At 48.0% G+C, this 12,783-nt stretch overlaps 1 protein-coding gene across 4 annotated transcripts in view; it reads left to right on the top strand.

The window, feature by feature from the left end:
* The window catches only part of GOSR2 (golgi SNAP receptor complex member 2), a 221,969-nt gene extending 209,593 nt beyond the window's left edge, over nucleotides 1–12,376 (top strand). For 3 of the 4 annotated variants that reach the window (XM_084750077.1, XM_084750076.1, XM_084750079.1), the window contains exons 3-6: nucleotides 1,397–1,505; nucleotides 2,354–2,486; nucleotides 4,942–5,082; nucleotides 9,586–12,376. In XM_084750077.1, coding sequence (XP_084606203.1) covers nucleotides 1,397–1,505; nucleotides 2,354–2,486; nucleotides 4,942–5,082; nucleotides 9,586–9,747 — 545 coding nt within the window. In that variant the 3' untranslated portion in view covers nucleotides 9,748–12,376. The remainder of the gene's footprint in view (nucleotides 1–1,396; nucleotides 1,506–2,353; nucleotides 2,487–4,941; nucleotides 5,083–9,585) is intronic. The other variant, XM_084750078.1, reaches the window with a different exon arrangement.
* The last annotated feature ends 407 nt before the right edge of the window (nucleotides 12,377–12,783 follow it).

Here is a 12,783-nt window from a genome sequence, read left to right as displayed (position 1 = left end):
GTCTGTGCGTGCTGCAGGTCCGAGGGCCTAGGAAGAGGGTGGTGCAGGGTTGTCATTTTGTGGTGAGGACGGCAGCCGCCTGGGCTGGTGCTTTGTGTAGTTCAGTTTCTGCCCATTGGCCTTTGTTTGCCTTCCCAACAATCTCACTGTTGCCTGATTAGAAATGGAAAGAGGCCATTTTGACAGCTTTATCAAAGGGATAAGCAGAATGAATATCACACTTTCTACTTCTGTGGGTTCTTTCCTGGGTCTTTCCTATTGATATGTGGTCTATTTTGAGGTCTCCAACACATCTCAGCCTTCCTATTCTTTCAGAAAGCCTCTGGGTGTTTCCATACTAATCTTCCTTTTCCTTTATGCCTTTTATTTTTCTTTTAGCCTCATTACCATAAGGAGTTCGGCCGCCAACCTTTTTACTAGGGGGTTATAATCCATATCTGAGACCAACTCAAATACACCTATAACAGAAAATTTAGCTTAACAGTATATAGGCAACCTTTAAATGCTCATTTTATTTTCTAAAGTTTATGTCTACAGACATGCCTTCTACTTTAAAAATAAGGCGGCTAACACTTGTATGTATCTGTGTCTGTCTGTGTGCATATAAGGATACACATGCTTTGAAACACAGTATTCCTTTAATTGATTAATTTTGTGTACATTGTCCTCCCTTTTATTTTTGTTGTTTTGGTTTTTAAAGACAGGATTTCCACTGGACGTGGTGGCGCATGCCTTTAATCCCAGCACTTGGGAGGCAGAGGCAGGTGGATTGCTGTGAGTTCGAGGCCAGCCTGGTCTACAAAGCAAGTCTAGGACAGCCAAGGCTACACAGAGAAACCCTGTCTTGAAAAAAAAAAAAAAGACAGGATTTCCCTGTATAACAACCCTGGCTGTCCTAGAACTCACTTTGTAGACCAGGCTGACCTTGAACTCTTAGAGATCCACCTGCCTGTGCCTCTGGAGTACTGGGATTAAAGGTTTGTGCCACCATGCTTGGCTTGTGCTCCTTTTGAAATACATAGGTTATAGTTTGTGTTTTGGGAAAAAATGTTTGCTATATCACTTTTACTTTTTTGGAGGTAGGGTGGTTGAGACAGGGTTTCTCTGCTAGGACTAAAGGCGTGTGCCACCACTGCCCAGCACAACCCCTCTCCCTCTTCCCCCCTCTTTTTCTCTCAAAGACTTACTTAGTTAACACCTGCAGGCCAGAAGAGGGTACAGATGGTTGTGAGCCACCATGTGGTTGCTGAGAATTGAACTCAGGACCTTTGGAAGAGCAGCCAGTGCTCTTAACCTCTGAGCCATCTCTCCAGCCCAACTTATCACTCTTGATTTAAATTAATTTCATTATCTCTTTTCCAGCAGTCATTCTTTTTTCTCTCTCTATTTTGTACAGTAGTAGAAAATGAAATCCAAGCAAGCATAGACCAGATATTCAGCCATCTGGAGCGTCTGGAGATTTTGTCGAGCAAGGAGCCCCCTAATAAAAGGCAGAATGCCAAACTGTGAGTGTTGACCCCTGCCATGGCTCTGATACTGCAGGCCCACTAAGGCAGGCCTTTCCCCCATTGGAAGCTAAAGAACATTCTGTAAACCTTGGTACATGCTAAAGAAATGAAAAGTCTCCCTAAAAGACACAGTCCTATCTAAGTAATACCCCCTCCATATTAAAAAGTATGAGGTTTGTGACTCAGAAGCCTGTGACCATGGTTCCTTATTTCTTTGGGAGTGATTATGACCCTTGTTTCTTTGAGAACATTTTGAAAATACGCATTTTCCAACCAGACCCCTGGTCACTGAAAACTGAGTGCCGCTGGGGAATCTGGCTATGTTGTTTGGTTCCCACTGGCTTCTGTTGGGCTGAAAAGCACTTGTACTCCTAATCGCTTCAATCAGTCTGTTTATAATGAAGTACTGATCGAACGCTTGATACTCCACCATGGAATTCAGAGGAAACTACCCTCACCACCACTCCAACCTCTACTCCCAAAGTTTCATGAAACTTCATTGCTGTTCTACCTCCCAGCTGCCTTGGGCTTCTTCCAGGAGTGCGGTCTAATCCGAGGGAGGTCAGGAAGGGGTCATCAAGCCTGCTTCCTGTCACCTGTTCCCTGAAGAGTTAGAGACCAGCACACACTTAAGCAAAGCTGCTGGAATCGGGTTTGATTCTACCCACTTTAACCTCAAGCTGCGGCTTGACTCCAGACATCTTCGCTCATCAGTTTAAGCACGGGTGGGCGGGCACTGTGGGGAGAGGTGAGGCAAGCTCTTCTCCCCAGTGTATAAGTTGGGCTGCCTTAAAGTGTGCCAGCCTCAGTTCCTGGAGTTTAATTTCTGTCTCCATTAATTGCAGCCGTGTTGACCAGCTAAAGTATGATGTCCAGCACCTGCAGACTGCCCTCAGGAACTTTCAGCACCGTCGCTATGCCAAGGAGCAGCAGGAGCGACAGCGAGAGGAGCTCCTGTCTCGCGCCTTCACCACTAACGTAAGCCAGACACTGGGGGTCGGCAGGCACCTGTCAGGTGTCAAGACTGAATGGAGGTCACCAGACATCACCTCTTAGTGGGGTGCCTGAAGCCGACTCAGGAGGAGGAGACCAAGTGGAAATGACAGGGGACTTTGTCATTGCCAGTAAGACCATGCCTAGATGTGGAATTCCTCTCCAACACAAAAACCCGAAGAGGAAGCAGTTAAGTTGAAGGAGTGGGCAGAGACGAAAATTACCTGGTTCAGCTGGTCCACTGCAGAGGTGGAGGTTCGCCTAGTCGGGATGTTTTTGTGATCAGATAGAGACAGATGATTAGAACTTAACCCATCTGTAGAGACGACAGCATCTGAAAGCTGCCTCCAGGCACTTGCCATTGTGCTGAGGGTGTGTGTGGTTCCAGCCTCAGATGCATTAAACTGTGTGTGCCCCTGGTCTGAATGGCAGTCTGGAGGGATTTGTTAACAGGTGTTCAGCGTTAGATGGATTGCTTGACTCCAGACATCTTCGCTATGTCTTTTGGAATAGCCTGTTGGTATGCATGTTTGCTTTCTTAGGAGCCCCGCCCCTGCCCTCAGCCTCAGTATGGGCACTTTCCGCAAGTGCAGTGTTGTGGCTCTTTTCAGGGTCCTATGAAGTATGTTCTACTAAACTTTGTATGTTGTCACTTTATAACCTACCAGTAGACTGTCTGGCTTTGCACATGTGTAACCACACTGCACCCAGAAACCCTGAGTGATGTTGGTGGCTCTGATCTCACACAGACTGGGCCTGGGAGTGGACCAACTCATTACCAGCTGTGAGTGTTCTCCTTCCTGCTGTGTGACCTGCACAACCTCCCGCCACAGGCAGTGCCCTTCTACCACAGAAACCCCGATCCCCGCTGGCAGGAGGTTAAACCATTGCTCCATCCCCCTGCTGCAGGGCAGTCCTCCAAGTGCCTAGGACGCAGTTTCACAGTTTTGTTTTTCCAAAGCAGGTGGGCAGGCAACCTGGTGATTTACAATTCAGAAATGTAGCGTGCTGTAAGATACTAAATAAACATACTACACAGTACGCCACACTCTAGGCATTTTTTGCCTAGAGACAACCTCTCAGGATGATTTCGTTGATAGCCAGCCTGATGTGGCACCACATTCACCAGCCACTCATAAACATTGACTTGCCAAATGACACTGCCTTCTAGTCACTTTGCCTAGCCTAAGAGGAACAGCCTTCCACTGGTCCCTTTTCAGATGTGAAGGCAAGGCAGGTTTGTGTGTAAAATCATTCAGTAAGTACTTGTCAGATAAGAGGAAGCGTTGATTCTCTTAAACACTAGTCAACACCAAAGTACCAAGTAAAACATTGGAGAAAATTACTAAACATGGCTTCTCCCTTTGAGGAGCTCCCATGTTAGCCGGGAGATTTCAAAGTGCTACCTGAAGGCTGGTTCTGAACTTGAGCAGCCGAACAAGTGGTTTAATCATCTGCCAGTGGGCATCGGGTTTCTGTGGTAGATGGGCACTGCCTGTGGCGGGAGGTTGTGGCAGTCAGGTGGCAGGAAGGAGAACACTCAGAGCTGGTGACGATTTGGTCCTCTCCCCAGTCCAGTCAGTGTGAGCTCAGAGCTGCCAGGATTGCTCAGCGTTTGTGTCTGCAGTGTGCAGTCAGTCCTGGGAGCCGCCCAGCTGGATAAGTTACTCCATCTCTCTGGGCTTCTCCTTCTTCACCTGCAAAACAGGGAGAGCAGAAGTAACTCCCAGCAGCTGAGCGAGTGCAGGGAAGTGGGCCAGGGAAGTAGGACTTGGTCTGCACTGATAGGCCATCTTCAGTCTGAAAGTCCAGAATCAGAGGACTGCTCAGTAGGTGGATCCATCCCAAAGTCTGCAAAGTCCTGAAGTCTGAGGCACTTAGCTCCCCGGCATGTCAGATGGCCTGTACTCAGTCTGTGGTCTTCTTCCTTCTCCCCTTCCCGTTCCCTCCCGCCTTGTCAGCAGTGTGTTCCCATCCTGACCACCCTTAAGCCCTCAGTAGAAAGCGCTGCCCCTTTGATCTAATCGGAGGGATAAGCTATAGATAAAGTAGCTAAAGAACAGAAGCAAACATGTGCTCGCACACGAGCGAAAAGCCGTGCAAAGGAACGTTTGAACAGCTATCTCTAGGAGGAGCTGGAGAAAATCTAAAGAAATGAATGAGCTCTCAAAGCTTCCGCAGTGGGGAAATGTGACAGATGCAGAAGTCAGCACTGTGGCAGAACACACTTGGCGCATGATGGGTCTGACACCTCCTCTGCTGCTGTGTAAGCAGGCTCCCTCACCCCCCATACAAACACTCTGCTTTGCCTTTTCTTTCCTGTTGGACTCTGATTCATGCATTGCTCCTGGCTCTTCTGGCTTGACCTTGATTGGCCAAGAGGCAGAGTAGTAAGATGGCGGCCAGGAAAGTTAATCAAGTGCCTGCCTTTCTTTCACAGGACTCTGACACCGCCATACCCATGGATGAATCACTGCAGTTTAACTCCTCCCTCCAGAACATTCACCACGGCATGGATGACCTCATTGGAGGCGGGCACAGTATTCTGGAGGGACTGAGGGCCCAGAGACTGACCTTGAAGGTGGGGTCCCTGCTGGAGAATAGAGAGAAGGCCTCTTATTTTGGCCTTGTCCTGGAGTTTAGCATCTGTGTTTATTTTGTTTGTGTCCCCAGCTCATGATGTGACAGTAAGCCCAAGCCCTTGGGCTTGCAGGTTTGCCAGTGCTTGTCACGAATCCTAGAATCCTAGTGGCATTTCTTCTTCTTTTTTTTTTTTTTCCTTCTTTTTTTTTGGTTTTTTGAGACAAGGTTTCTCTGTGTAGCCTTGACTGTCCTGGATTAACTTTGTAGACCAGGCTGGCCTTGATCTCACAGCGATTCACCTGCCTCTGCCTCCCGAGTGCTGGGATTAAAGGCGTGCACCACCACTGCCCAGCTGTGGCATTTCTTGATAGCTAGGGTTTTGCCCTTTTACTAACCTCGAATGAAATTGAGATTGCCATAAATGGGACCAATGGCAGACTGAGAAATTCTTCTTTAGATCTGCTCTCCTGGGGATGAAGGCATGGCACCTGCTAATGTAGTTTTCTTGGGGATTCTGGCTGTGGAGTTTATTATGATGGAGGCTTGATTTTGTACTTTTCACAGAAGTAGTGTCTTCAGACTGCCCATGTGTGCAGTAGGGAGTTTCTAGAAGACGATCCCATGCATCTCCTTGTTGTAGCCCCAGGTATTCCAAGAAGCCCACCCTGTTGACACTGCTGAGACCCTGACCCCTAGGAGTGGCCTACAGAAACATTACACAGATGGCTGTCAGTCATCATGTTTCAGCCCCAGACTTTTCCTGTATCAGCCCCGATGGCTTGGGGGTGTGGGCTCTGTTTGTTGTCAGGGTATGACCCCTGGAATAAAGCAGTGCCAGCCACAGCGCTGTGAGAAGTAGTCACTTGGAAGTGTGACTGTTATCCTGGTGTTTATTGGAACACGTTGAGCTGTCTACTCTATAGGCCTCCAGTGTGTCTCTGGGTGGCTTCCACCATCTTTACCAGGGAGAAGAGTAGAGAGGCCTGTTGATGCTTCCTTCCTGCTGACAGTTACAGCATTTCCAATGGCCTAAGAGGGTGCTCCATGTTCAGCCACTGAAACAGTCTGCACAGATACCAGCTGGCCAGCCTGCCTTCTTTGTAGAGAATTGCCCTCTTTTCTGCAGCCCAGGAAGAGTCAGTTGTAAACTGCATCCATGTAGCACTAATGCAGAGCTAGTGTGGTTGGGGTTATTGATGGGGGCCAGCTTCCTTCTGAAGCCTGGTGTCAGTGAGTCCACCGTGTGCACCGTCAGTGGAGGTGGCCTGCCAGAAAGCCTGTCCATGTGGTGGGTCTTAAACTTGATGGTTTCTGACTCACTTTTCTCTGTATCCCCCCTTCTGCCTGTCTTGTCTCTTGATCTCTTCTACCCTGGGCCCTGGAATTTTCTTCCTAAACCATTTGAGAGGAACAGGGGAGCATGAAAGAGCTGGCATAACCACTTTGATTTTACCCTTGGTAACAGGTACCTTTTGAAGTTAATGGTCAATTGCAGATAATTTTGGAAGAGCCCTGGGTAGATCCTGGGCTCTGAATTCTTTTTTTAAAAATTATTTTATTAATTTATTCATATTACATCCATGTTGCTTTGCATCTCCTTCACCTGGCATCTTCTCTCAGTAGCTTATTAATGGATGTTCCTTTTAGAAAATGAGTGTGAGGCTGAAGGCTAGATCAGCTAAGCACAGTGGGTGCCGTGTGTCTTGACCCTGTCCTTAGTTTTATTACTTCATAAGAAACTGAATATACACTTAAAAATTAACAACAGGAAGGAGCAGACCGAGTGGTTTAGGCAGTTGACTGTGGTGGGTGTCAGCATTTATAAAAGGGGCTTTATGTCATTATGATATCTGTTCATTTCCTTCCTTCCTTCCTTTATTTTGAGACATGAGTCTCTCTGTGTATCCCTGGTAGCCTTGGAACTCACAGAGATCTTCTGTGATCTTTGCTTGTGCCTCTGAACTGCTAGGATTGAACGTGTGTACCGCCGTGCCTAGCCTTGGCTGAACTGCTAGGATTGAATGTGTGTACCGCCATGCCTAGCCTTGGCTGAACTGCTAGGATTGAATGTGTGTACCGCCATGCCTAGCCTTGGCTGTACTGCTAGGGTTGAACGTGTGTACCGCCATGCCTAGCCTTGACTGAACTTCTGTCTTTGTTTCTTTTTCCACTTCAGATCCCCTTGTAATTAGCAACCCTAGCTCACATATGCAGTAGAAGCCCTAAAGATTCTGCTCTACAAAGCAGGCGGGGCATCATGAAGGATTGCTGGAGCTAGGGAGCCGAGGACAGTTTTCACATAGCTGTTAAGAATATAAAATATTCTAGGAGTGTCCACGGGAAGATGGCTAAGATGTGTGTCTGTGTAGTGCTTGTCTATCACCCACTGCAGAAGTTTTCAGAACACTGCTAGTGATGGAACGTTTCAGGGAACTGGGCATTGACAGCAGCACTGCTTCCACCTGGTCCCAGACCCAAGGGCTGTCAGCTGCCTAAGAAATCATGGCACTAGCACAGCTGATACAGCAAATAAGACTTTGGCACATTTGATTAGATATTGTATATAAATGAAAGCAGCCTGAGACATTAAAAACTGCAAAGCTAAAATGGAGCTGCTTGGGAGCGGTGATCTGCAGACCTGCTCAGTGTTGAAGATCTCTATTATGGCAACTGCTACTTTGAGCTGGTGTGCCAGCAGTGCCTCAGGCTGTAAGCCTTCCTGGAGAAGACCTACTAGCTGCTCCTGCCCACCGCTGCCCAGCAACTCATATACTAGTCCTTGGTCCCAGGATCAGCTGCTTTAAGGTTCATCTTAAAAATAATGGTGTGTAGTGCAGATCTCTGAGCAGATAAAAGCTGCTCTTCTGGGGACCCGTATTTGATCCCTGCTACCCACAATGCAGCTGACCGTCTGTAACTCCAGTTCCAGGGTATCCAGTGTCTCCTCTAACCTCTCCAGGCTCCTGCATGCGCGTGGTGCACACACATACACATAAACAAATATTTTTAAAAATTGTATTTTCAGAAGAGTAAAATGTTTGAGTAAGACACTTTGAAGTGTGGCTCAGCATGCTGAAGCTAATTGAACCCTTTGCCTTAATTACAAAATAATGGAACAAGCAAATAAGGAACAAAATAGAACCCACTAAAGTATGAATGATCTACAGGCAGGCCAGCCTCTGAGCCTAGCAAGACTTGAGTAGTCTATCTGCGTGGAGTCTGCCCTCTGCTCGTCTTATACCTCTGCCACAGGCTCTCCCACCCACAGTAGTAGCCTAGTCTGCAGAAGCTCTCCATTTAGCATTGCAAGAGTTTTAATTTTAACTCGGACGCACATGGTACGCACTTGTATATTCATAGGGTAGGAAAGGCTGGATGTGGTAGCATATGCCGAGAATCCTAGCGCTGGGGAGGGTGAGTTCCAGACCAGCCTGAACTACTTAGGGAGACCCTACCTTGAAAACAAGCAAACTAATATTAAAAGATAAGTGCAGCAGTTGATGTAACTAATCTTTCCGGCTCTTACATATCTGTTCCCTCCCCCGCCTCAGTTTTCTGAGCTTATTTGTTCCCATTTGAGCAATTTTGCCTCTAAAATTTTAATGAGCTCCAGAAAAGACGCTTGTATGTAGTTTATCTGTGATTAGTAGAGCGACTATGTCTGTTGGGATACCTGTGCAATACAATTGTCATTCATTGACTTAGGTATGAAAAAGTAGTTTAAAAGTTGATAAAGTCCTGTTTGGTGTACTGGTTACTGAACTGCATGTGACTGCATTCATACTGTTGTGGGTGGCTTTCCTTGAGAACTCTGTTTTAAGGTTCATTTATGTTAGGACATGTTTGGTTACATATGCTAATTTAGTTCCTTTTATTGCTGAGCCATGTGCATCTATACCGTGTGTGTGTGTGTGTGTGTGTGTGTGTGTGTGTGTGTGTGTGTGCGCGCGCACGCGCGCTTGCTTGCTTGCTTGCTTGCTTGTGTCCTCCATCACTCTCTGACAGTGCCTCTCACTGAATCTGGAGGTAGACTAGTGGCCAGCAAGGCCCAGCAAGCTTCCTATCTCACCACTGGGGTTGCAGATGTAACCACACCTGGCACTTTACATGGATTCTGGGGATCCAGACTCAGGTCCTTGTGCCTGTTCAGCAAGCACTCTTACCCACGAGCCACCTCCCGGCCCCAGGTTCTGTATGTAATGTGAATCAAGGCTTATGTTTTTGCTCATATGTGAACTGTACGTATGTATGTGTATGCTGCATATATATGCTATGTAGCCAGTTCCAGCACCGTTTGTAGAAAAGGCTTCTTTCCCTTTGACCAAACACTAGTTGGCCATGGCAGAATGAGTCTATTTCTGGTGAATGTTGCTTTCTTCTGTGGACATGACCAAGAAGACAGTGTCTGTTAGTAAAGCCCTGCCTTGTGGTGACCTTTAGTCACCCTTGGCAATGAGGTTGATCTTTGATTTTTTTTTTTTTTTCTCTTCTCATTTCCCAGGGGACTCAGAAAAAGATCCTTGACATTGCCAACATGCTTGGCTTGTCCAACACAGTGATGAGGCTAATTGAGAAGCGGGCCTTCCAGGACAAGTACTTCATGATCGGTGGGATGCTGCTCACCTGCGCAGTCATGTTCCTTGTGGTCCAGTACCTGACATGAGCCAGCTGTACCCAGCACTGACAGCCTTCCCACTGCATGTGCAAGCAAGAAGTGGGCTGGGAGGCCACCTTTTGAAATGTATGCCTTAACTGTGAAGACACCCTTCCCCCAGGACTAATTGTGGCTTGGTATCAAACCTGCTTTGTTTTCTGTGACATCTGGGGAGTGGGAGCTGGAGTCACCAAGATGTGTGGTGCTTAGAAGTGGGGCAAGACCCTGTTCCCTGGCAGGGTCTGGGGAGAGATGGGTGGGATTTATAGTTTGTCCTCACAGCTGGTGCTTGCCCTGGAAAGCCTGCACGCAGGACTGTCTACACTGTTCACTCCTTGTCATCGCCCAGCCTTTGTGGCTCCTGATGGGTGGGCTGGAGCACCAGTGAGAAGATGAGGAAAGAGGTCTTTCCTTGGGCCTTCTGGGATAGATCAGTGCTCACATCCTTGCTTCTAGCCGCTACCCAGCCCCAGCCTCGAAGAAAACATGACATGTAGGTGACTAACTGTAAACCCCGGCACCCTTCCCTGAAAGCAGCTGCTCCAGGGAAGCAGAGACAGCCGTGCTGTTGCTGATAACGTAGAAGTGTTTCCATGCCTCATTTGCTGGGTGTTTGTCCTTCCTGAAGTGAGGCCAGCAGTGCTCCCAGGGAGTGTCCAGTCTGGACACTGAAGTCTGAGTCACCAGTGTTTTTCCAGTTGTACAGCAATTGGCTCCTACAGCTTAGAGACATCTTGCCACTGGCGCCCCCCCACTCCAGGCTTTGATGGGTAGCCTTTGCCCCTTTGAAAGTAGCCATGAGCAAATGGTGATTTGTCAGTTACAGATTCACCTAGTTCTGCCCTCTCAGATCCTTTGACTATCTCTCCCTTGACATATATTAGTATTGTACCACTCTGCCGAGCCTCCCTCCTCCCCAGGCCTGGTGGCTACCCTGGGGATATCCCTGGTAAGTGTGTTTCTGTGAGACTGTTTCAGGGGACCTGTTCCTTTCACTTTGCCGAGCCATGGTTAAGGCTGTATCAGTACCTGGTGTATTGCAGGATTCGTTTGAAAGTCCAAGTGTCCTGAGCACTCTTCTTGTGATTACTCTCTGAAATCTGAAAATAGCAGGACAAGCTAGTGAGCTCTTCTTTTTTTGTTGTTTTTGTTGTTCTTGTTGTTGTTTTTGTTTTTCGAGACATGGTTTCTCTGTGTAGCCTTGGCTGTCCTGGGCCCATTTTGTAGACCAAGCTGGCCTCGAACTCACAGTGATCCACCTGCCTCTGCCTCCCAAGTGCTGGGATTATAGGCGTGCACCACCACGCCCAGCTAGTGAGCTCTTCTGTTCATCAGTCACAGACCCTGCCCACCCAAACAATTCTAAGTTTAGTAGCCCCCTGGTAGGACAAACGGACACCCAGAATTTCTCAGACCTGGAAACCCGGTCAGTATTAATCATCCTACCTTTGATTGCCCTACCTACTTCCTATGCTTGCTTAAGTTGTCCTCTGAGCTGTTTCCCTCTTCACCGTGACTGTCACCTCTCCTACTGAGTAGCAGTATCGGTCTCTTGGGTACATCTGTGGCATCCCTTAGGGGAACTTCCTTAACCTGAGTTTCCTGGGTACTGGTTGTGGCAGGTCAGATGCAGTGTCTACTGCTCCTTCCTCTTTAGGCTGAATGGGCCCTAGATGGCAGGAAGGAGGGATGTGTGACCCCTCTAGGAAGAGCTGACAATCCTGAGCGTGAAAATGACGGCCCTAGAGAAGAGAGGAGGCTTCCCATCCTCAGACCTAGATCTCACTCTGGAGGCAGATTGGCATGACCTCTCGGCTGGCCATAAAGTAGAGTTTAGACTGCACAGACCTGACTGCTGTGCCCTCTGGCACCTGAAGATTGCACCAGAGAACATGCTTTAGAAGACGTGCAGGCTGCACCTGAGCCGATTGGACTCAACATGTGGGCAGCGGCAGCCCCCTGCCCTTCACTGACTGTTGGGACAGTGTTCTGTGGTATATAATGGCGTTCTGCCTTTGCAGCAATCCTTGGCTTTGATGAGCTTGATGTTCCACCATCACAGCCAGGTCTCCCTACTTTGGAATAAAACTTGTGGTGGGGGGGTGGGGTGGGCGTCTTTACTGGCCGGGGTAGGAAACAGTAGCCAGAGGATCTTGGACTCAGTGAGGGGCATGGAACTAGCTGCCTCACCCTCGCATTTCCACTCAGTGCCTTGTGAGATCACTGGGGACCTGATTGGGTACTGCTGTCCTTGCAGTCTCCAGCAGAGGGAAGGGGCCCAAGCGTGAGTGGTGTGCCCTCTAGTGGAAGAGGGGCTGAATTCTTAGTGGAGCTTGCCGGAAGCTCTGGCCTAGCAGATGGTGTGTGCACCTTGGTGCAATATGATCTGACTTGAAGCAGGTAAGGCACCAGCAGGATATATTAAATAGATGTATATTCCAGCTATGGCCACTTTAAGGAAAGCCTAAGTTCAAGGACCAAGTAAACTAGATTTTACAGGTTCGCTTCACACTTTCTTGAAAGCCAGCTTGCCCTGTTGAATTTAAATAGCTTTGATTGGCAAATTATATTTACACCCCTTGTTTTCAGAACATGTTAGCTGAATAAAGTTGAGGTTTATTTAGAAAACTTCAAAAAATCACTTGGCATCTTTGTCATGACTACTCCTTTGTTTCTGGGCTAGAAGTGTTCATACACACTGTGTCAGAGCATGGGCTGGGGGGCTCCCCCAGAAGCAGCTGGAGAACGTGAAAGTGTAGGCTCATGGGACATCTCCTGACCTTCTGGCTCAGAAGGAGCAGTTCTTAAGGTTCCCAGCTAATCCTGCTACTTGTGTGTTGGAGCTGCTACCTCCTAGACAGTTGTGTCCTCTTAAAGACCATAGCATTGGAAAGAATCTGGAGCCAGCTCAGCATCTATGCATAAAGAGCAAGTCCTGGCAAGTCCCAAAAGAAGTCTCGGAATAGCCTCCCTCTCAGAAACAACCAGGGACCAGGATTGTCACTAGCCTAGCATTCACACTGCACTGTATTCCACCTTCAACAC

The sequence above is a fragment of the Acomys minous genome (genome assembly GCF_964271855.1).
Source record: "Acomys minous genome assembly, chromosome: 12".
Lineage (NCBI taxonomy): Eukaryota > Metazoa > Chordata > Mammalia > Rodentia > Muridae > Acomys > Acomys minous.
Note: the sequence above shows the minus strand (reverse complement) of the source record. Positions and strands in the feature narration are given on the sequence as shown.